This window comes from Polypterus senegalus, chromosome 16 (genome assembly GCF_016835505.1).
Source record: "Polypterus senegalus isolate Bchr_013 chromosome 16, ASM1683550v1, whole genome shotgun sequence".
Classification (NCBI taxonomy): Eukaryota; Metazoa; Chordata; class Cladistia; order Polypteriformes; family Polypteridae; genus Polypterus; species Polypterus senegalus.
In genome coordinates this window covers 15741405-15767092 of record NC_053169.1, presented here as the reverse complement: position 1 = coordinate 15767092, position 25688 = coordinate 15741405, and the positions used below count along the sequence as shown (strand labels likewise).

Genomic DNA, 25688 nt, shown 5'->3' with positions numbered 1-25688 from the left:
GACCTTGTATTTTAAATTTAAGACCAAAGGCTGTGTCAGCGATGTCCCTTTGGGTAGCAAATCTGTTGCACAGCTGTCTACTTTGGCTCTTGTTAAATGTGCCCGGGCTGTTCGAAAAGTTCGGCATACCAGAATGTCTCAGTTGCAGCAGTGATTGTGCTTGTGTGGGGTTTGAGTGCTACTAAAATAAGACAACAGAAGGGATAGAGAATTGGCTTGCGGATAAACTACATTCAGGCCAACACAATACAACTTTCAGTGCCCATTGTACTTTATATGTAAGTCAATTTTGAGATTAAAATTCAGGAACCACCTTCTGGTTTTAACCTAATCATAGCAGCCACTACACTGTTGTCCAAGTGCACATATGAAAAGCTGCATAATGTGCTTGGGCATTTCAAAACAACATATTTCAAATAATGAAGTTCTGAATTTCATGCATGGAATAAAGGATGAAAACACTATTTGCTTTGAAATGACATAACAGCTGCGCCTACAGGGACTCTTTAAACTGTTCAGTCCACCAGTGCAGCTGTCGGTTAATTGTGATCATTCACAAAATAAATCTTGGTCACGCTAACTTAGTTCACTTGCTGTCTAAGATGGGGTTTTCTTTTCTGTTTTAACTGCAGAGATCATGGATGATTTTTTTTTTTTCATACTCTAGCCATACTTGCCTAAGGTGCGTCTAGGATAAGGTGGCACTATTTTTTTTTTATGATTTACAGTCTGTGGTTGACCCCAAAGATGCAATTACTATGAATTTTAAAACATGATATGTAGGTTTTCCAACAGACAATCTGAAAAGGCCACTAGGTAAGCAGACTTTCTGATGGTCACTTGCTACATCATTTATATCTGATTTTTTTAAGTTTTGAAAAGTTGAAAAAGGAGACCATTGGAAGCTTGCACTTCTGCAGCACGCAAGAGAAAACAGTTATTTCAAGAAATTAAATAATTAATACTAATAAAAGTAAAGAGTATAAGAACAATTGTTAAAAGCCACATTCAATTCAGTTATATTTACTGTATACTTTTATTGTTCATTTCCATTAATAATATACTAGAATTAAAAGTGTAGTATTGTTAAATCACTAAACAATCATGTAATGTATATACAGTATATATATATTAAAACATACGCATTTATAAATCATCCATCCATTTTCCAACCCGCTGAATCCGAACATAGGGTCACGGGATCTGCTGGAGCCAATCCCAACCAACACAGGGCGCAAGGCAGGAACCAACCCCGGGCAGGATGCCAACCCACTGCAGTTTATAAAAAATTTTCCCATAAATTGAATTATCTATCTATCTATCTATCTATCTATCTATCATAAAGTATCTATCAGTAATATAAGATAATGTTAATAGGTCAGAAACACTCCAAAACTGTTTTCAATGAAAAATACAAAATGTTCAGCTTTATTTAAATGCTGAGACCTGTGGAGCCTCTCTAATGTTGGTAGGTAGATTCTCAGCTCCCTGTTTTATTTATCATGGGAGTTTTAAGAAGACGTTGGGATCACAGAGTGCACTTGCAAGTGTAGAAAGTAATAAGGTCTGTAAGGTGAAAGGGATTGACGTTAAAGAAAACCGACTAATGATCCATTTGCTAAATGGATTTTACTCAATATTTAGTTCAAAATATTTTATACAAAATGCTTTTGGGTACTATTTGTTATGAAGTGCACTTTAAGAAATAAATGATAGATTTCACTAAAATAATAAGTGGACGTACAGCCAGTTTTCCTCCTTGTTCATAACCGAGGTTGTATGTAAGTTAGAACTTGCACTGAAAATGTCCATTAACAGAAATATCAGCAAAAATGAACAATGCTTTATTACTTATTCTACAGAATACTTTGTAAATATTAATAAAATAACATTGAAACAATGTTAAAGTACTTTAAATCAAAAAACACAAATAATTTAAACCAAGATTAACTACGAGATATGTACATTATGTTAACCTTATGCCTAAACGTATTACAGTTTTTTTTAAGGACACAGTAGCTCAGAGGGTTGGAAAAGGCAAACTGATTACACAAAAAGCCAATGCTGACTGATGACTGATCGCTCAGCAGAGATGTGCTGTCTTTGCTGAGTGGATTACAATCAGCTCTTTGTACTGCTCAGATAAACAGCAAGGTGCTGTTCAAGCAGCACGGCTTATTGTACAGATGTGTGTGCTGCTGGTTACATTCAGCAACACATGCAAATGAAAGATCAAAATGACTGAAAATGGTGACAAAGTCCACAGCTTGAAGTACTATTCCTCAGCACATATGCTAGGTATTAATTTAGATCAAAACATTTTGTAAGTACCCTATTATACAAAATTATTGTCTGTCTGTTATATTTTCATTGTTATCACTCTTTAATTTAATATTGTTCTTTATCAGTATGCTGCTGCTGGAGTATGTGAATTTCCCCTTGGGATTAATAAAGTATCTATCTATTTTTCACTCCTTAAGACACACTTGACCATTAGTCACACCTAGGTTTAGAGCAGGAAAACAAAAAAAATATTCTGAGCCAAATGGTGTACTAATATCTATAATAATAAAAGGCAAAGCCCTCACTGACTGACTGACTGACTGACTGACTCACTGGCTGACTGACTGACTGACTCACTGACTCATCACTAATTCTCCAACTTCCCATGTAGGTAGAAAGCTGAAATTTGGCAGGCTTATTCCTTACAGCTTACTTACAAAAGTTAAGCAGGTTTCATTTCGAAATTCTACACGTAACGGTCATAACGGTTGACAACATCCGCCATGTTGAACTTTATTATTTATGGCCCCATCTTCACGAAATTTGGTAGGCGGCTTCCCTGCGCTAACCGAAACCGATGTACTTACTTATTTCGATGGTATGATGCCACTGTCGGCCGCCATATTGAACTTTCCAACGTCACCAATTTTCAAACTTCCCGTGTAGGTAGAAGGCTGACCCCATCTTCACGAAATTTGGTAGGTGGTTTCCCTGCGCTAACCAAAACTGATGTACGTACTTATTTCGGTGGTATGACGCCACTGTTGGCCGCCATATTGAATTTTCCAAAGTCACTAATTCTCCAACTTCCCGTGTAGGTAGAAGGCTGAAATTTGGCAGGCCCATTCCTTACAGCTTACTTACAAAAGTTAAGCAGGTTTCATTTAGAAATTCTATGCGTAACGGTCATAACGGTCAACAACGTCCGCCATATTGAACCTTCTTATTCATGGCCCCATCTTCACGAAATTTGGTAGGCGGCTTCCTTGCGCTAACCGAAACCAATGTACATACTCATTTCGGTGGTATGACGCCACTGTCAGCCGCCATATTGAACTTTCAAACGTCACTAATTCTCCAACTTCCCATGTAGGTAGAAGGCTGAAATTTGGTACTTATTTCGGTGGTATGATGCCACTGTCGGCTACCATATTGAACTTTTAATGGAAACCGATGTCCGTATTTATTTTGGTGGTATGACGCCACTGTCGGCCGCCATATTGAACTTTCCAACATCACTAATTCTCCAACTTCCCGTGTAGGTAAAAGGCTGAAATTTCGCAGGCTCATTCCTTACAGCTTAATTACAACAATTAAGCAGGTTTCATTTCGAAATTCTACGCGTAATGGTCATAACAGTCAACAACGTCCACCATGTTGAACTTTCTTATTTATGGCCCCATCTTCTCGAAATTTGGTAGGCGTCTTCCCTGCGCTAACCAAAACCAATGTACGTACTTGTTTCGGTGGTATGATGCCACTGTCGGCCGCCATATTGAACTTTTCAACAGTCTTTGTTACTTATGGGCCTATCTTCAACAAATTTGGCACACGGGTTCCCAACGCTAACTGAATCCTACTTACATACATATATACGTCCATAGCCTGCACCTCGGTCCCCCATCCCAACGCCTCCCACGTTGTTGGCTGCCTGCCTATATAAGACCGTCCGTCGCTCCGGTCTCTACATTCCCTTCCTTGCTTCGCCACGGGATTCACGCCTTTTTGTTTAATCCAGGGCTTCTCTGCTGTTTTATTGTTTGTTTATTACAATTATAGTTATTGTATAGGTATTTTACACTTACTTTACATTGTTCAGGTACCCATTTCCTTTATCATTCCAACCGTACCCCCATTACCATGTCTATCGAGATGATCACTATCGATCAAAGAACTGTCCCTTACCGAGTGGTTTCCATGCCCAGAGATACCACCTACCTTTTCCATTCTCTTTGTTATATATTGCACGGCCATATCAGGCTCACTCTTGATATCCAGAGGAACATTGTGTCTTATGTATTGAATGACTGGGACAGGTTCAAGGTGTGGACTGATGACGGTACAGGAGATAATTAGACTACACAGGAGCACTAGAAGAGTGAAATGCTTAAGCTCTTCACCTATGGTTCTGCATGTGAGTTGATGGCTGCCACTGAATTGTTCGGTTATTGCTTTCAAGTGTACCGAAATGGCCAAATATTTTACACCTTTTGACAACCGCCAGTGCCTCTTAAACATCTTAGATTCACAGGTGACGATTTCAGTAGTGGACACTTTGATGTTTATGAATGTTTAAACTCTCAAAAGCTGGATGTGAAGTTATCGATGAAACTGGTTGTGTGCTTACAACGCTTGACAGATGTCGAATGTCACTTCAACACAAGTCCTACAAATACTGTCGTGATTGAAACAAACCATAAAACTCAAACCGATTATGACAGCAGCAATCCAAGCTGTGAGATTTGAGACAAGATTACTGTTCACATGGCCAACTGTAAGTTGCATGCTCAAGAGTAAGCTCAGCGCACAGCTTGGTCATGTTACAACCGGAGGGCCAAACTCACAATGTGGTATACAAAGAGATCCTTAACAAATAATTATTGGCATATTTTCCCTCAGTTTAAAAAGGTTTAATTTTTTTCTTAATAAAAATTTTAATGCAGTACTTCGCCGCTGCGAATCGCGGTTATTTTGCTAGTATTTAATAAAATATAGCAGAATAATATTTCAGCCATGTAAAGTTAACAGCGGTATTATGAACCATCATCGCTGTCATTAACAAATGAGGAGAGACTTTAAGGTTCAAGCACTCTTCTAGTTTTCTAGAAACCCCAAGAACTCCTCATCGCTAGTGTCAGAATTTATGAAGCCCAGTTTCTCGCAATCACTTTGCAGGAGCACGTACCTATCATGCGGTATAACCTGTCCAAAGCCACCAGGGGACAAAGCACGTTTAGACCAATGCTCCCTGAAGTTATATTGCCAGTCTAGTCCCATCTCTATTTTGTAATGCTACAAAGCCCTTCATCTCATATTTTGTTGTGGGTTTCCACTTTGAAAAATGAGAATGCAGTGCAAGCACAGCCCGCGATTCAAAAAATTGCTCTGCATACCTGTTTGTCTCGTCTGACAGTAGCTGAAAGGCAGCCTCAGGAAAGAACAGCCTGAAGTAGTCCACTGGCTGGTAATCTGTCGAGTCCAAGAGCAAGCCATGCTGTCTTGTGAAGTCAGTTAGCCAGTTTGGCTCCCACGGATTAATGCCTGAGTATTCCTCCCACATGAACCTTGCTGTGCGAATGTGCTCAGCTGGGGTGGCATCGGCTGGTGTCAGATCAGCTTGTGCCAGTTCCTCACTCTCTTGCTCGATCTCCTGATCACTCTCAACTGTCAGGTAATACACATCACGGTCTGTGACGCAATATTCGCTCCATAAGACGCACAGACATTTCCACCCTTCCTTAGGGGAAAAAAGTGCGTCTTATGGAGCGAAAAATACGGTAAGTCGTAAGATGAAAACTAATTGAAATTCTGTTGGTTTTATGTGTCTGTTTGTATTTATGGAACTGTCCTAACCCGACACCAACCAGTGGGCTATTTTACTAATTTCATCATCACAAAATTGTGCAAAATTTAAATGCATACGTGGTGCAAATCCAATTGTAGTGCTGCTTAGATGGTGACATCATGCAACGGTGTATACTCCATTAATTGTTCACGCATGCATGAAGCAGTAAAATGTGAGATGGAATCCACTTATAGTACACATGCATGAAAGTTCCATGCATGCGAGACACAAATCAGGCAGGTAGAGGAATCATATAATGACATTCCCATCAAACACTGGCTGCTACAGCTCTGTGATGTCACACTGGCCTCGCAAAGCATCTTGGGGCACTGGGGAAGAAAAAGTTCATCTAAGTGAGCTGTAAGGTTACTGGCAGTTCCAGGAAATTGTGTACGAAAAACGCTTTGGCAGATTTCATAGATCAACACTACAGTACTTTTCACCAGACTTTATATTTACTTAACGAAAAATCCACAGTCCACTCACTCACCACGTCAAGCATACTAATCTTTTGTAACAAAATAGAGTGGAGGCAGAAAAAGGCTTGAGGATGGCCACCCCATATACTGAAAAAATATAGAAGAAAAAAGAAACCCGACTTTATAGAGAGGAGTCCACGATTAAACTGGCTAACACAGAGTAGGCTCTTCTATTTATACGGATTAGACAGGAAGAGGTAGGATTGTATGGACCAGAACCAGAAGTGATGTCATCAGGAGGCAGGGCTTGTAGCCTGGAAGCGACCTTAGTGGGAGGGTTCTTAGGCTGGTCTGCAGAGGGACAAAGGGAGAAAGCATTAGTCGACAGTGCCAACCCCAGGTTCGGCTGAGAAACAACATTATTTAAGCTCCCATGTGCATGTGTGTGACGCTTTATTTTAACTGAAAAATAAACAATGAAATAATAATAACAATGAAAATCATTATTTTACTATGCACATACATTAGTAGGTCACAGTTTTTTGTATTTTCCTAGAAATTTAAAAACGAGATCATTAAATACAGCACACTCTGTTTTGTCATATTTAAGATAAAATCTTAATTAATTCTTATACTTTTTTTCTATTTAGGATGATCCCTTGGGTAACCTGAATCTTGCTTTGGAGATTGCAGAGAAACATTTGGATATCCCCAAAATGTTGGATGCAGAAGGTAATTCAAAAGAAAGTTCCCATGCTTTAATGATTGTAAAGATCTTAAATCCGTACCTATTTACAGGTAACCAACAACATTGCTGTGTTAAAGTCTTTGAAAGGCAGAGTCTCTCCAAGAGACTCCAGGACAGCTTAGTGTCTAGAAGGAACTTGACAAATGTGACCACATTCTTCCATGAGAAAGTCCATTATTTGGTACTTTGGTTAACTTTGTAAAAAAAAAAATAATAATAAGCAAAACGAACACAGTCTCAGCAGCTGCCATGTCAGAATCTCCTGTAAGTGATGTGTTGGGTTCAGATTTGGTGACTCAGATCGCATATGAGTCCATAATAATGGCATAATCTTTAAAGCATTCATTCGCTGGCTGGGCCTTGCAAATGGAGAAAATGTCATCCTGGATGAGTTCAACATCGTCAGGATAGAAGCACGAAAGTGACCTCTCAAGATTGTCTTGTAATGTTAATATTTGAATTGTCCTTCAAGTGGATAGTGGGCCTGAATAATGCCAGGGGAATGCAGTTTACACCATGACAGAGCCATCATTGACCCTAAATACGATAATCACACCTTAAGATCTGTAGTTTTGATGTGTAGTATACATGTACTCTGTTTGTTGAGGACGAGTTGAAAGATTACTGACGATTTTACACAAAACAATGCATTTTAAGGTATGATATATACCCACCATGATATCTCTGATTTAAGAATGTCCTCCTCCTGTCTTAGATTGACATTTGCTGTTGAATGATCCTGAATTGATTTTCTTTGTATCTTGTTAGTTACAAGAAGTTTCAAGAACATATAAAATCCATTATCAATTGGGTAGGCAATATGGAATAGGGGTTAAGGTTTTGGACTTCAAACCCTGAGGTTGTGGATTCAAATCTCCCTACCGACACCACTGTGTGACCCTGAGCAAGTCACTTGACCTGCCTGGGCTCCAATTGGAAAACCTAAAGAAATGTAACCAATTGTATCATAAATGTTGTAAGTCACCCTGGATAAAGCTTTCCATCAGACAAATAAGTAAATGTAGACAAATATTCAAATAACAACAGAGTGTCTTAAACATCCTGAAACACTCTGAGGGAGTTGAGCAGCTTATTGTATCAGAAAGAAAGAGTCTAGAATGAGAATTGATGCCATGCAAAGGTGGCATCACCAGATGTCATTCATCAGCAGACCTGAGTGGGCGAGATGGAGCATAAGATCTCACAATAGTCTTCATATACAGGGTGAGTCAAAATTATGTTAACATTTCAATGGCGGAAACAATTTCTTCACAAAACATACTTCATATGTGCAAGATGATTTACATGTATGTCTCAATCTGTTCGCCATCCTGTTCAACACATGTACCATATATGGCACATAAATGCTCCACAAAAATTGTATATACAGTAAGTATATAAATAACAGTACTACCATTAGTGTTAACATCATTTTGACTCACCCTGTGTATAAACTTGCTGACCCATTGACTTCTCTGTAGCAAGCATCAAAGATTTGAACTTAAAATGTGCTGCTACAGGGTAGTGATCTGTAAAATAGGAGTGACGTGTACCCATGTCAGGTAGCTGAACGCCAGATGTGCCAGTGCATTTTGAATCATTAACAGCAGCTTGGTAATGCATACTAGTATTCCTGTCAGGAGAAATTCGATATAGTTCGGATGTGAAATGACCAAATCCTGGACCAGGAGATGTGCAGCACAGGGTCATCTTAACAGCATCATAGATCCCCAGACAAAAAAGTGTGCTGGGGCCCCGTTTTGATAGAAAAACAAAAACATACAAAGGCCTCAGAACATCGTGGGCTCCATGCTCCTAAGACCCCACCGCCAGTGGCCATTGTGCTAATAGTGTAGTAAAGGCAATTCCAGTTTGTTTGTCCTTCTCCACTTTAAGCCTATCTGGTACCCCACCAAAAACAATTGTTAATGGATTAGAGGTGACTGTAACACTGAGGCTGTCTGATAGGCATTTCAAAATTTTGGTCCAAAATTATGTTAATTTTGGTGCAGGCCCAGAACATGTGGCCCAGTGAGGCTGGAGCTCGATTGCAACATTTTGCAGGTTGAACCTTGTCCTGGAAACATCTTGGACAATTTCAAATGTGATAGATGTGCTCGATAAAAGATTTTAAGTTGAATAAGTGAATGTTTTCCACATACGGAGCTGGAGTGAATTCTGTGCATGGCTGCCTTCAACTATAGGTTTTGCTTTGTTTTGTCTGTTCCTTTACATCATTAATTTCTTTTAGGCTATTCTCGGCATTGTTTATGGATTTCTTTCCTATTGCACATTCTTTTAGAAATATGATTAATCACATTCTGTCATTTCTCTCTCATGTAAACGTAATTGCAGAAGGGAAAGTGAAGGCCTAATGCGGGACAAGTATTCAGCACTTCTTTTCTTGATCAAAACTTTTTCTCCATGTTAGAGTAATGGGCATATTTGGTTGCAGTAGCAGTAGACTTGCCCCGTGTACAGAGCACAGTGAAATACTTACTTGTGTGTCCAAACAAGCATCGCTTCGCCAGTTGCTGGCACCATGGTAAACAATACATAAACTTCATTTGAATTATAGGAAAACACAAATTGGCTCACCTGTTTGTACGCTTCCATGACCTGAAATCAAATCTTCAGTAAATTTTAATTGTTAAAGAGAAATGTTAAATGTTAAAGAGCAATAAAGACCAAATCTACAACGTAAAGTCGATAATCATCCGCACTTTAATGATCATTTTGTTTGGTATTGGCTGTACCAGCTTCCCTCATGCATATGTCTGTGGTCCCAGTGGTAAAGCGTCAACCTTGATCAGTTGTTGTTTTCTAGGAACAAACATGGCCGCTCCAGTCTCCCATTTCTATCCCATAGAAAATATAGTGAGCAGTGATCTACTTTTGTTTTTGGCTGAAAGTGTACTGGGCTCGATTTCCTTAGAAGGCTTTCTGTAGCATATGGAGGTGGTCTTTTACCATGGCGGAGTGTTTATGAATGAATTAAGAAGTTCAGAAATGGTTGGACAAGTGTTAAACAAGAAGAAGGAGAAGGAAACACATCCATGTCCATGACTGAGAACAATGTCTGGTCACTATTCAGGGAGTGGATGTCGAGGTGGTGCACATCTACAAGTACTTGGGAGTTCACGTCACCGACAGGTGGGGTTGGTCTCATAACACAGAGGAACTACAGAGAAGAGGGCAAAGCGGGCTCTTTTTTCCTTAATGTGGGTAGTGATGATCTTTAGAACTACTTCAACTCTTCTAATGGCCAGTGTGATTTTTCTACACTGTGGTGTGCTTAGCTGGTAACATCACTTCAAGAGAAGGCCACCGAATCAACAAGCTGATTAAAAGGGTAGGCTTGGTTATGGGATGCACTCTGGATCCCCTGGAGCTGCTCGGCCATGTGGAGGTTTGGAAGTCTACAGCCATAGAATCAGCAGTGTCTTTTACACACCATGCACCTCAGCAGTTGTTGATCCTGCTCTGTGTCTTTATGTATGTATGTATATATATATATATATATATATATATATATATATATATGTATATATGTATGTATATGTATATATATATGTATATATATACACACACAGTACAGGCCAAAAGTTTGGACACACCTCCTCATTCAATGTGTTTTCTTTATTTTCATGACCATTTACATTGGTAGATTCTCACTGAAGGCATCAAAACTATGAATGAACACATGTGGAGTTATGTACTTAAAAAAGGTGAAATAACTGAAAACATGTTTTATATTCTAGTTTCTTCACAACAGCCACCCTTTGCTCTGATTACTGCTTTGCACACTCTTGGCATTCTCTCGATGAGCTTCAACAGGAAGTCACCTGAAATGGTTTTCACTTCGCAGGTGTGCCTTATCAAGGTTATTTAGTGGAATTTCTTGCTTTATCAGTGGGGTTGGGACCAGCAGTTGTGTTGTGCAGAAGTCAGGTTAGTTGGACGATCATTTATTTTTCAACAGGACAATGACCTCAAACACACCTCCAGGCTGTGTAAGGGCTATTTGACCAAGAAGGAGAGTGATGGAGTGCTGGAAATGGTCATGAAAATAAAAACACATTGAATGAGGAGGTGTGTCCAAACTTTTGGCCTGTACTGTGTGTGTATATATATATATATATATATATATATATATATATATATATATATATATATTATATATATATATATATAATATATATATATATATATATATATATATATATATATATATATATATATATATATATATATATATATATATATATAAATAAAAGGCAAAGCCCTCACTCACTCACTACTAATTCTCCAACTTCCCATGTAGGTAGAAGGCTGAAATTTGGCAGGCTCATTCCTTACAGCTTACTTACAAAAGTTGGGCAGGTTTCATTTTGAAATTCTACACGTAACAGTCATAACGGTTGACAACATCCGCCATGTTGAACTTTTTTATGGCCCCATCTTCATGAAATTTGGTAGGCGGCTTCCCTGCGCTAACCGAAACTGATGTACGTCGTTATTTCGATGGTATGATGACGCCACTGTCGGCCGCCATATTGAACTTTCCAACATCACTAATTTTCCAACTTCCCGTGTAGGTAGAAGGCTGACCCCATCTTTCACGAAATTTGGTAGGTGGCTTCCCTGCGCTAACCAAAACCGATGTACGTACTTATTTCAGTGGTATGACGCCACTGTCGGCCGCAATATTGAAGATTCCAATGTCACTAATTCTCCAACTTCCCGTGTAGGTAGAAGGCTGAAATTTGGCACTTATTTCGGTGGTATGATGCCACTGTCGGCCGCCATATTGAACTTTTCAAAGGTCTTTGTTACTTATGGGCCCATCTTAAAGAAATTTGGTATGCGGGTTCCCAACGCTAACTGAATCCAACTTACGTACATATATACGTCCATAGCCTGCAGCTCGGTCACCGTGTGAGGCGGTGTTAGGTCCCCCATCCCAACGCCTCCCACGTTGTTGGTTGCCTGCCTATATATGGCCGTCCGTTGCTCCAGTCTCTACATTCCCTTCCTTGCTTCGCCACGGGATTCACGTCTCCCTGCTGATAACTACAGCCTTTTTATTTAATCCATGGCTTCTCTGCTGTTTTATTGTTTGTTTATTACGATTATAGTTACTGTGTAGGTATTTTAGACTTACTTTACATTGTTCAGGTACCCATTTCCTTTATCATTCCAACCGTACCCCCATTAACATGTCTATCGAGGTGATCACCATCGATCAAAGAACTGTCACTTACCAAGTGGTTTCCATGCCCAGAGATACCACCTACCTTTTCCATTCTCTTTGTTACATATTGCACGGCCATATCAGGCTCACTCTTGATATCCGGAGGAACATTGTGTCTTATGTATTGAATGACTGGGACAGGTTCAAGGTGTGGACTGATGACGGTACAGGAGATAATTAGACTACACAGGAGCACTAGAAGAGTGAAATGCTTAAGCCCTTCACCTATGCATCTGCATGTGAGTTGATGGCTGCCACTGAATTGTTCGGTTGTCCTTTCAAGTGTACCGAAATGGCCAAATATTTTACACCTTTTGACAACAGCCAATGCCTCTTAAACATCTTATATTGACAGGTGACAATTTCAGTAGTGGACACTTTGATCTTTATGAATGTTTAAACTCTCAAAATCTGGATGTGAAACTATCGATGAAACCGGTTGTATGCTTACAACGCTTGACAGATGCTGAATGTCTCTTCAACGCAAGTCCTACAAATACTGTCGTAATTGAAACAAACCATGAAACTCAAACCGATTATGACAGCCAAACTGTGAGATTTGAAACAAGATTGCTGTTCACATGGCCAACTGTACGTTACATGCTCAAGAGTAAGCTCAGCGCACAGCTTGGTCATATTACAACCGGAGGGCCGAACTCACAATGTGGTATACAAAGAGATCCTTAACAAATAATTATTGGTATATTTTCCCTCAGTTTAAAAAGGTTTAATTTTCTTCTTCATAAAAATTTTAAGGCAATACTTCGCCGTTGCGATGCACGGGTATTTTGCTAGTATAATTGGGATTAATAAAGTATCTATCTATCTATAATATAATATAATATAATATAATATAATATAATATAATATAATATAATATAATATAATATAATATATATATATATATATATATATATATATATATATATATATATATATATATATATATATAAGTGAGAGAGAGAGTATTCTTTATCTATGTCTTTATTTATTTAGCGAGCTTTACCCTCTGGGGACAAATAAAGTTCTATCTATCTATGATTTCAATGAACTCACAAAAATTTGGCCCTGGTACACCTTCATCCCATTAAAAGAGGATCACTGCTCACTGGTCTTCTTTAGTGCAAACCCAGAGCAGAGTGGCCATGTTTACTCCTAGAAAACAACAAGAGAAACCGACTGATCAAGGATGACACGTTACCACTTGACCACAGATACTCTGTGTTTCCACATGTGTGCAGGGAGCCAACCCAAACAAAAAGATCACAAAATGTGTGGATAATTATGGACTTACCCTTGTGCTTATACTTGAATTTCAAACACGATATTCGGAGTTTTGAATGCGTCTGGTTATTCATAGTGCATGTTGTGTATGTTTTAGTGATTACTGCTCATATATTTTTGTTGATTCTTTTGAAAATTGAACAAGTGAACTTATTTTTTCCATACAGATATAGTAAATACAGCTCGACCTGATGAAAAGGCCATTATGACTTATGTATCCTGTTACTACCATGCCTTTGCTGGTGCACAGAAGGTGAGGATGGTACAAGTTGTCCACCTCTGGCCTTTCAACTTCCTCGCTGTTCCTTTGTGTACCTTGTCATCATTGCCTTTCCTTTTAGGTTCTTGTAAAGAAGTACAGGGCTCCTCAGTCTCTGCTGCCACATCTTTTCTGGTTTTCGTCTTATTTGCTTACAAAATGTGTTTCATGTCTCTGTTTCCATGCACCATGATGTTGGTGGTCACCTCATTTATACTAGGCTGATGCATTTAATTGGCTACATTAGAATATAATGGTTAAATATTAAAGGAATATTACACCCAAAATAATGATATATTTTCATATGTCTCTTACCCATGTAGTTTGTAGTGATGGCCGAAAAAAAAAAATATTCTCATGTTTTCATGAAGAATGGAGATCAAATGATTTATGACATAATATAAGTCAATGGTGACCAATATTGTTCAATGGCCAACAATATGGAAAACATACATGGAAAGAAGAAAAAAAAAGTCATCTTACTCACGTTGTATAATCCGCACGTCAGTTATATAGTTGCATACTCAAAAGGTGGTAAAGACATGCTAAAATATTGTTAAATACAGTAGATGCTTCTGGAAAAATCAGAGCACATCATAAATAAGGAATGCAAATCCCCTTAGGATTGCCTTTTTGAACCAATGAATGAAGGGGTGGGGGGGCGCATCTTCAATTCAAAAAGACAACCCCATGTGACTCGCATTTCCTGTTTTTTATGTGCGCTGATTTTTCCAGAAGTATCTATTTAACAATATTTTAGTTTAATATATTATTATAATATATTAATATATTATTATTTTTTATATTAATATTAATATTTTGGCAAGTAATGCATGCAATTTGCAAGTTTTAAGTGTACAGCTGGATAATGGACAAGTCGGTAATGCAACATGAGTGATGTGAGATTTCTTTTATTTTTTTGCCATGGGGATTTTTTACATTGTGATTGTACAGCATTGGTCACTATTGGTTTGTCTTACATCATAAACTTTTTTATCTCCATTCTGCATGAATGCTTGAGATTAAAAATATTTCTCGTTCATCACTGCAAAATATATGGCGTAAGTAACAAAATAATAGAATTTTTGGGAAGAATGTTCCTTTAAGGAATGGTTCCTGTTGCATATTTTATAGGAGCACAGCACTAATCGTACTTTAAATTGCAGATTTTTAAAAAATAAAATGCCCACACTTCTTCCAGGGTGGCATGGTGGTGCAGCAGTTAGTCCTATTGTTTTTCTGCATTCCTTCGAAGTGGGTGAGGTAAATTGGCATTTCTTAATTGGCCTGTTATGCCCTGACTGTGGGTACTTCTCCTTGGGGAGGTACCCGATGCTGCCATATTAGGCACTTACTCTCCACCACCCTGAAACTGCAATAAACGTAATCAATAAATGGATAAAGGATTTGTCTTTCATTTGAAATTATTGGAATACAGAAAAAGTTCAAAATGGAAATTTCTCCATCCATTTTTTTTTATTGCGCCACACTCTTGAGCATGATGGTAAATTCAAACAGAGAATCCAAAAATCTGGCATTAAGCTTTGCTTTGTTCAGACGATGGACCCTTGTGCGGCTAAAAGTATCTTCTGGTTTTGTGGTCAACACTTTTTGACAGTTCTTTGCATCTAATGGTGGACAGGGTCTGAACTGAGTCTTCTGTTTCCTTCTGGAGTTTTATGTCCAGTGCTTTCTCTTCTTTAGTTCTACTGCTTATCCCTCTCTCCCCCTCCATTTTATATTCTCATCCCTTTAGACATTGTCAACACTCCCAAACCTGATGAACGAGCTATCATGACCTATGTCTCCTGCTTCTATCATGCTTTTGCTGGAGCAGAGCAGGTACACCAGGTTTTTATTTCTGCTTCTCTTTGAAAGTGACTGTCCTGTCTTTGGAAACATCTATCTTTGTGTCTTTGATTTTCTGAAATCATCCTGCATGAGCATGTTTATTTAACTCTGGCAAGTCACAAATGTCATTCATAATTCTGTTGAAGAATGTGTCACACTGTGCACACACGGTATTCTTGTTATGGTCATTGTAGTGGACTAATGCCTAGCTAAGATTCACACCATCGATATGATGGCGATTTATTTATTTTTTCGTTGGGGATCCCAGGAACGCACCCAGCTGTTGCCCGACTCACACACACTCCCTCACAGAGACAAAAAATCAACTGGTAATAAAACAGAAATTAAAGAATCTATTAAACAATAATAAATGAAATATAGGCAAACTACAACGATCCCACTCCAGTTCCCTTCGGGCGATAATACAATAAACGTAAATTAAGCAAACACAAATTACTAACAAAAACCCCACACGATGAAGTCCATGAAAACAGCAACTGATGAAACGAAATGATGGAGGTAGATCAACGTTTCTCAACCTTTAAGTATTTGCGACCCGAGTTTTCATAACAGTTTTAATCGCGCCCCCCTAACGATTTTTTGAAATGCAGATGCATATTTTATTATACCTACTTAACTTTTATCGACATTTATCTAACTCTATTGTTCTAGTATCAGAATGTAGTTTAAGTTAATTTGTTTTGGTTTCAAAAGATGTTTTTTTCATATTTTTAATTCTTGTTTTCGTTTTTCACATCTTCGCGCCCCCCTTTTTGTTACTTCGCGCCCCCCTAGGGGAGCCCGCCCTATAGGTTGAGAACCACTGAGGTAGACAGTCCAGAGATCAGCAGGCTTGTATGTGAATATAAAGGTCAAACCTATCAGTATTTCCTGATGAGATGATGGCGTGTGAATGGGATCAGGAGCGCGCCTTTCTCCTCAGACAGTCTTCAAGCAGCAGGATGACACCAGACAGTCCATACACCCAACACAGGAGATGATCCAGGACAAAAACAAGAATCCACGGGTAGCAAAATGGGAAGGCAAGCAGACAGGCAACTCCAGACACAAAACACAAAAGACTTTTTCTTCTCTGTAGAACTGGCCTTCTTTTAAATCTCGCACCGCCTCCTTGTCCCAAGCAACCCCTGCACCCTCAGCAGATGACTAATCAGAGCCATTGCAGGGACTGCTGGGAGTTGAAGTGTCATTCCCCAGTAGCACCGCTGCATCATAAACACCTAAGGATAGGGTACGGTTTGTGCTGGGTTATCCCTGGGACTCCATTTTCCTCCTGCATCTTGAAGACGACTCCAAATGTGCACTGCATGAATGAATGTTGTTCTGTCCACAAGAATTTTCTATGATGGACTGGCATCCCATTCAGGGTTGGTTTATTTCTTACACCCAATCGTGTATTACATTCTCTGGCTTCCCGCAAACCTGGTACCAGGTAAAGCTGGCCTGGGCATATAAACTGTTTTTTCGTACAACAATTTACTGTCTACAACAGTCCACTGATAGTTGGGAGCTCTGAGGCAGATTAAAAAGTGCCTGAAATCGGGACTGTCCTTGACACCTAAATGTGTGGCCACCCTAGTAAATTATAACATTTTACTATTTCACTGTCACTGTAATCTGCAGATAATGGAGCTTTGGGCTTGGTTGAATATAACACATATATCCATCCATCCATCCATCCATCCATCCATCCATCCATTCTCTTCCGCTTATCCGAGGTCGGGTTGCGGGGGTAGCAGCTTAAACAGAGAAGCCCAGACTTCCCTCTCCCCAGCCACTTCTTCCAGCTCTTCCAGGAGAATCCCAAGGCGTTCCCAGGCCAGCCGGGAGACATAGTCCCTCCAGTGTGTCCTGGGTCTTCCCCGGGGCCTCCTCCCGGTTGGACGTGCCTGGAACACCTCATCAGGGAGGCGTCCAGGAGGCATCCTGATCAGATGCCCGAGCCACCTCATCTGACTCCTCTCGATGCGGAGGAGCAGCGGCTCTACTCTGAGCCCCTCCCGGATGACTGAGCTTCTCACCATATCTTTAAGGGAAAGCCCAGACACCCTGCGGAGGAAACTCATTTCAGCCGCTTGTATTCGCAATCTCGTTCTTTCGGTCACTACCCATAGCTCATGACCATAGGTGAGGGTAGGAGCGTAGATCGACTGGTAAATTGAGAGCTTTGCCTTACGGCTCAGCTCCTTTTTCACCACGACAGACCGATGCAGAGCCCGCATCACTGCGGATGCCGCACCGATCCGCCTGTCGATCTCACGCTCCATTCTTCCCTCACTCGTGAACAAGACCCCGAGATACTTGAACTCCTCCACTTGGGGCAGGATCTCTTCCCCAACCCTGAGAGGGCACTCCACCCTTTTCCGGCTGAGGACCATGCTCTCGGATTTGGAGGTGCTGATTCTCATCCCAGCCGCTTCACACTCAACTGCGAACTGATCCAGAGAGAGCTGAAGATCACGGCCTGATGAAGCAAACAGGACAACATCATCTGCAAAAAGCAGGGTCCGGTTTGAAGGGGTCCGGTTTGGTGGACTCAGGATTGGGTCACTGATAACACATATAGTACTAACTAAATGTTTGTTTCTGCCCGGGGTTTGTTTCCTGCCTTGCGCCCTGTGTTGGCTGGGATTGGCTCCAGCAGACCACCGTGACCCTATAGTTAGGATATAGCGGGTTGGATAATGGATGGATGGATAAATGTTTGTTTGGTCTGTGCACAGTGACTTATACGCCACAGGGTACTTCAATCATATCTAGATAACCCATTGCTCTCCTTGTTTGCATTTTATATTTTTACTGTTATTAAGTTCATTTAATTTACCTGTTACGATTTAAAGCATTGGCACAGGGAGATGCATGAAGTGGTTTCTGTGCACGTTGATTTGGAGTTTGACGTCTCGCATGTGCGCAATCAGCCAGTGACAGCGACTTTCTTCCCCACACGCACATTCTGTTCATTTTTCTTTAATTTGTGTCGGGGATCTGTTTGGCATCAGAAGCATCTTTCGTAGTGCAAAAGAGAAAAATCTACAAAATTTACATGTTGGTGTAACTTCTATCAAGGTAGAATTGAACTAAACAGTGAACTAATTCGTAGTTGAAGTTACACAGAATGTTCCTCCATTAGAAGACAGAAAAGTCTGCAGATTCATCAATGTTTTCTAATGGGAGATTTTGGAATTTTAAAACTGTTCAAGATATCTTAAAAAAAATTAACATGTCCCAACAAATGTCCTTGAGGAATAAGTAATGCCACATTTTAACAAAATTAGACCACTGGGGGGCTGAGTTGTTTCCTGCAGACAGACAGACAGACATGGATGGCTATTGCAATAGGTGCTTTGTGCATTATTTGTGAACTCATCTAGAAATTATAAGGAATACTGGTGCTACCTGGGGTGAAAAAACACGTAGGTGTAGTCACTTAATAAATTACTCAGTGGAAATTTTTTTTTACCCCAAACCAGAATTTCTCTGACTAAACCCAACTTTACATACCTTTGTCAAGTCCCAAAAATTCCTCCTAGGGGGCGCTTCCCAAAAGCCAATGCCACATTACATGACTTTTAGTCGTAGGATATGTCATACTTGCTGACTTCAATAGGCGGTCTTGTCACCAGAACATGTCAAATTACCACTCGGCAGGTCACGTGCAGTGACAATGTCGCGACTTTCCAGCCTGTTTCCCGACAGCCAATAGCATGATGCCTGATGGAGCTAGTGCTGTACGATGGATTAACATTATTATTTCTTTTTCCCTTCTTTGTAAAACATTATATGTCATAGGGATGAGCTTCTCTTGCGTTTGTGAAATCTAAAACCCCATGTTTCTTAATCCTTGTCAGTGCATTCTATACTTTTGTGCGACCATTCATCGGCTGTCAGTTCTATGCACCCAAGCCCATCCTTATGACTAAAGACAAAGTTAAATCGGTTTGACCACATCACACCACTACTCTTCCGACTCCACTGTGTCACAATGAATACATTTTAAAATATTACTTTTAACATTTAAAGCCCTACATCACGGGTGGGCAAAGTCAGTCCTGGAGGGCCGCAGTGGTTGCAGTTTTTTTGTTCCAACCCGACCAATTCTTGTCAATTATTTAATTTCAAGGCTTGCTAGTGCGTTTAAGTCTGCTATGTCAGGTCATTCTCATATCCTAGATTTTTCTTTGCTTTCTAAGGATATCATCCAAATGATTTGAAGTCTAAAACAGACGAGTTATTCTCAGTGCTTCACTTTCCTTCCAATTATTTAATTAAACCCAATAGCGCATGATAAACCCACAGTGGTGTAAATGGAAACAAGCTAAATGGAGAAATGCTGGTTACTTTTGCCATTTGAATCTTATTGTTAATAAGGAGCCATTAAAAACCAAGACTACAGCTGTTTAAGACTAAAATAAGTGATAAGGGTTCAAAGTCTTAACGAGTTAGACAACTAAAGTGAAGCAGAAGTGATACTTGAGCTAAGCAATTGGGTTGGAACAAAAACCTGCAGCCACTGTGGCCCACCAGGACTGAATCTGCCCACCCCTGCTCTACATGATCACGCCCTTCCCTGCTGCTCCCTCTGATCCTCATCAGCAGGTCTACATTCTGTGCCAGACATCAAACTCCACACCTTGGCTGCCAGAGTCTTCTCCCATACTGCACCTGTTCTCTGGAAGTCCCTTCCCTCTCAGATCCGCCAACTGGACTCTGTAACACAATTTTAAACCGCCAATTCAAACTCTTCATACTCTCTTTGAGCACAAATACTGGGGAGCTTATGACTTGTTTTATCATGTTTGATTATCTGGTGTCATTACATTTGCTATTTTTATTTATTTAGCTTTTGTGAGATGACCTTGAGTATCTTGAAAGTAAATAAAATGTATTATTATTATTATTATTAATTAGTAAATAGTACTGCAGAAAGCTTTTGAGCTTTAAGTGATTTTAATTATCCATCCTTCCATCCATAATCCAACCCACTATATCCTAACTACAGGGTCACGGGGGTCTGCTGGAGCCAATCCCAGACAACACAGGGCTCAAGGCAGGAAACAAACCCCGGGCAGGGTGCCAGCCCACCGCAGGACACACACACACACACCCAGCACACACAATTTAGGATCACCAATGCACCTAACCTGCATGTCTTTGGACTGTGGGAGGAAACCCACGCAGACACGGGGAGAACATGCAAACTCCATGCAAAGAGGACCCGGGAAGCGAACCCGCGTCTCCTAACTGCGAGGCAGCAGCGCTACCCACTGTGCCACCGTGCTGCCCAGATTTTAATTATGTTGGCAAGAAATTAATCTTATGTTTCCCACAAAAGAGTGTAACATAAAACTAACTTTAGTCTTTCAAAGTGACTTTTCCTAATCCAAAACTATTAATTTTATTGTAACTGTCATCAATGTGTGTGGCACGTTACATAGTGCTGCCGTCTCGTACTCCCCGAGACCTACCTGCGTTCAGTTACTAGGCCAGTCACAATCAGTGTAACGTTTGCACATCTTCCTCAGTTTGTGTGTGTCTCTGCCAATGTAGTGAGAAGTCAGGCAAAATGACACCTTTTATTGGCTAACTAAAAAGATTACAATATTATCTTGCCTGGAGAAGGGGCCTGAGTTGCCTCATAATCTTTTAAGTTAGTCAATAAAAGGTGTCGTTTTGCTTGACTTCTCTCTACGTTCATAATGGCTAACACGGCACAACACCCTAGTACTCTCCCCCCATTTATAAACCGATGTGGGTTATGTGTGTGAGTGAAAGTGTCGAGGCTCAGGTCTGATTTATACCTTTAGCTCCCCACAATGCTGTGCCACAATAACAAATTCCTACAACAGAGGTCATAGTTTGGTGACTTCTAACCTAATGAACAGTTGGATAAAAGCGAATATATATATTGGGATTCTGTTGTTTGTAAGGTCACTTGTACTGACACATCACGCCATTAAGCTAATATTCTGTGACGATTTAATAAACCAGCAGTCAACTTTTGTACCTCTTTCTTGCTCTACAGGCAGAGACGGCAGCTAACCGAATTTGCAAGGTGCTTGGAGTGAATCAGGAAAATGAGAAATTAATGGAAGAATATGAACGGCTAGCAAGTCAGGTAATGTGAACATCATTTGTCAGTTATTTCAAGTAGACCTTCTGGGGGCAAATGCTCCAAGAGTCTTGACTGTCCAGTCTGCCAATCATAGTGGATTTAGTGTTGCTTTTCTTTTTCTACTTTTGGCTGCTCCACGTTAGGGTTTTCCACAGCAGATCATCTTGTTCCATATCTTCCTGTCCTCTACATCTTGTTCTGTCACCCCCATCACCTGCATGTCCTCTCTCACCACATCCATAAAGTTCCTCTTTGGCCTTCCTCTTTTCCTCTTCCCTGGCAGCTCTATCCTTAGCACCCTTCTCCCAATATACCCCTCATCTCTCCTCTGCTCATGTCCACACCAACACAACCTCGCTTCTCTGACTTTGTCAGACCAAATTGTTCACCCTGAGCAGACCCTCGAATGTCCTCATCCCTAATCTTGTCCATCCTCGTCACACCCAATGCAAGTCTTAGCATCTTTAACTCTGCCACCAACAGTTCTGTCTCCTGCATTCTGGTCAGTGCCACCGTCTCCAACGTTGTGTTGTTTTTCTCAAAGAATAAAATTGGATATGGCATGTCGCTGGCTTATTAGCCAATTTATGGCCATATACACATTTATATTATTTCCTTGAAATGAATAATTGCAACAAAATTGTTAGATAGTTATGAGACTGAGTTAGCTTTATTTTTCTTATCTCTACTACATTTTGATATTTTCGTGTTCATAAGAATTACTTCTGAATGCTTTAAAATCACTTCATTTTGTTTTTGTCCGTCACCTGATGACTCACTGAGTCATGTGATCTCATCTCTATAGTAAAATGCTGGTTCAAATGATACAGAATGTCTAACTTAGACAGGCAGGCACAGGTTGAAGTACTTTACACATTTATACAGCAAGTCTTACAATCTATCAACTTAGCACCCCTAGATTTTTCATATATATCCCCTATATTTTTGCACGAGAGTTCTATCTCGGGTAAATTGTGAAGGTTTCCTCCTGTACTCAATCCTCAGACCCTCTCTTTCTGGTAACGGAAGGCACTCCTAAGCAATTGGTGCTTTACAGTGTTGGTCACTCAAGGCTGGACCTGCTAGTGCATATGTTTTACTTAGCACCATGAATTAAATCAACGAACATTGAACTTGTGAATTATGGCTAATACAACTGGAATTAATACTAAAGGAACTGTCTGATTTTTTTCTCACTAAACAGCTGCTGGAATGGATTCGACGCACCATCCCCTGGCTAGAAAACCGCACACCAGAGAAAACCATGGTGTCGATGCAACAAAAGCTGGAGGATTTCCGGGACTACCGCCGTATGCACAAGCCTCCCAAAGTCCAAGAGAAGTGCCAGCTGGAGATCAACTTTAACACCCTCCAGACCAAACTTAGAATAAGCAACAGGCCTGCCTTCATGCCCTCAGAAGGCAAGATGGTTTCAGTAAGTGCGGAAAAATCACCCTTTTACTACTTCTGTTCTAAAAAAATCACGTCGATCATTTAAGATTTTATGCGTATGTAAAGTTACTGTACTTCTACACAAAACGCATCACAGCAACACAAATTATGTGGAAAAACCCATCATGTGATATTGTTGAGGGCCTAGATCAGTCATTCTCAAACTCAGTCCTAAGGACCCCTCTGATGCTGCAGGTTTTTCTTCCAGGTAACTTCTTTTTTGAATTGAACTCCAAGGCTAATTAAGCAAGCTGTTGTTTCCCAGTTCCTGCATTTTAGGGTCAACTGCTGGCCTCCAGAAACCAATGAAAAAAAGCCAAACCTGCTCTTAACTCAGTGCCCCTGGAATTGGCCTCATCCCAGAGAGCCTGACCCCTTACTGAAATGGCAGGCTCCATCCTGCTCATCTCCCAAAATGGGGCAAAGCCTTTCAAAAATATCACAAAAATGCCCTTAAGGATGAAGAGGGAAATCATATATGTTGAGAAGAGTGACGAGGCAGATTTCAGGGGTACAGGGGAGGAATTATGAGGAAAGATTAAAAGAGCTGAGCCTTTACAGTTTAAGCAAAAGAAAATTAAGAGGTGACCTGATTGAAGTGTTTAAAATTTTGAAGGAAATTAGTCCAGTGGATCGAGACTTGTATTTTAAAATGAGTTCATCAAGAACATGGGGACTCCGCTGGAAACTTGTTAAGGGTAAATTTCGCACAAACATTGGGAAGTTTTTCTTCACACAAAGAACGTTAGATGCTTGGAATAAGTAGTGTGGTAGACAGTAAGACTTTCAAAACTCGACTTGATGTGGATAGGACTGGCAAGCTTTGTTGGGCTGAATGGCCTGTTCTCGTCTAGATTGTTCTATTGTTCTAATATTTAAAGGACAAACACAAAAGCAAGGTTCCTTTGTAGTTAAAAAATATATTCAAAGAACAAGGAGTCCCAAAAAGGCAAGGCAAGATAAAACGATTGAATTCAAATTGCAGACCAACAAAACAGTACCTTGAATTAAATGCACAGATCAAAAGCCAGAAACAAAATGCAGGAAACAAAATGAAAAAGATGAAGTGGGAGCTTGGCCTACTTCTTAAATACTTACTGCATCATTAAGTGGCCCTGCCTCCCTGGGCTCCAAATGAAGGAGACAGGGTAGATAACAACAAAAAAAAAAAACACTACACAGAAACATAACGCAATAGCAAAATAATCAATAAAGACACCGCAATATCAAAGAAGAGTTATAATATTATAAACCTTCAATGACAAAAAAAAGGCAAAAATAAATTAGCAGCATACAGTACTCCCTCCTCGATCGCGGGGGTTGCGTTCCAGACCCCCCCGCGATAGGTGAAAATCCGCGAAGTAGAAACCATATGTTTGTATGGTTATTTTTATATATTTTAAGCCCTTATAAACTCTCCCACCCTGTTAACATTATTAGAGCCCTCTAGACAAGAAATAACACCCTTTAGTCAAACGTTTAAACTGTGCTCCATTACAAGACAGAGATGACAGTTCTTTCTCACAATTAAAAGAAAGCAAACATATCTTATTTTTAAAGGAGCGCCGTCAGGAGCAGAGAATGTCAGAGAGAGCGCAAAGAAAAGCAAACAATCAAAAAATCAATACGTGCTTTTAAGTATACAGAAGCACCGCGATAAAGCAGCATTTTGTAGAAGAGCGTCCGTGTCCTCTGTGCAAACAGCCCCTCTGCTCACATCCCCTCCGTCAGGCAGAGAGAGTGAGAAAGATAGAGAGAAGCAAACAAGCACCGCGCGGGAAGCATATCGTATAGCATTGAGGAGTTTTAGTTAATATGTAATACATGCTCTGATTGGGTAGCTTTTAAGCCAACCGCCAATAGCATCCCTTGTATGAAATCAACTGGGCAATCAAACTGAGGAAGCATGTAACCTAAATTAAAAGACCCATTGTCCAGAAAGCGTAACCAGCTAAAAATCTGTGATATATATTTAGATATGCTTACATTTAAAATCCGATAGAGTGAAACCGCGAAAGTCAAAGCGCGATATAGCGAGGGATTACTGTAATATGAAAAAGTATATTTAAATAAAAATCTACAAGAATAATAAACACAAACTAAATTTCAGCCAGGGTACTACCGTAACAGACACCATCTCAAACTGCAATGATAAATCAAAATTATTAGAATAAATAATAATTCTTATCTAAAGATCTTGACCATACATTGTTCTGCTCTCTCTAATCTATTAATTTTTTATATTTAAGATTTTTCATTTAAAGTTTTACCAATGTTGTTTCTTGTCCTAGTGTGTGTGTGTGTGTAAACACAGAGAACTCCATTTTCTGTATTACATCTTTCCTGAAGAAGGGGCCTGAGTTGCCTCGAAAGCCTACATATCGTAATCTTTTTAGTTAGCTAATAAAAGGTGTCATTTTGCTTGGCTTTTCTCTAGAAT

The 25688-nt window shown here is 39.9% G+C and overlaps 1 protein-coding gene across 1 annotated transcript in view; it reads left to right on the top strand.

The window, feature by feature from the left end:
* The window catches only part of LOC120516954 (alpha-actinin-2), a 155165-nt gene that overhangs the window by 65481 nt on the left and 63996 nt on the right, over positions 1–25688 (top strand). Inside the window, exons 7-10 of the mRNA XM_039738993.1 lie at positions 6918–6999; positions 15569–15654; positions 21707–21799; positions 23001–23231. Of these exons, the coding sequence (XP_039594927.1) occupies positions 6918–6999; positions 15569–15654; positions 21707–21799; positions 23001–23231 (492 nt within the window). The remainder of the gene's footprint in view (positions 1–6917; positions 7000–15568; positions 15655–21706; positions 21800–23000; positions 23232–25688) is intronic.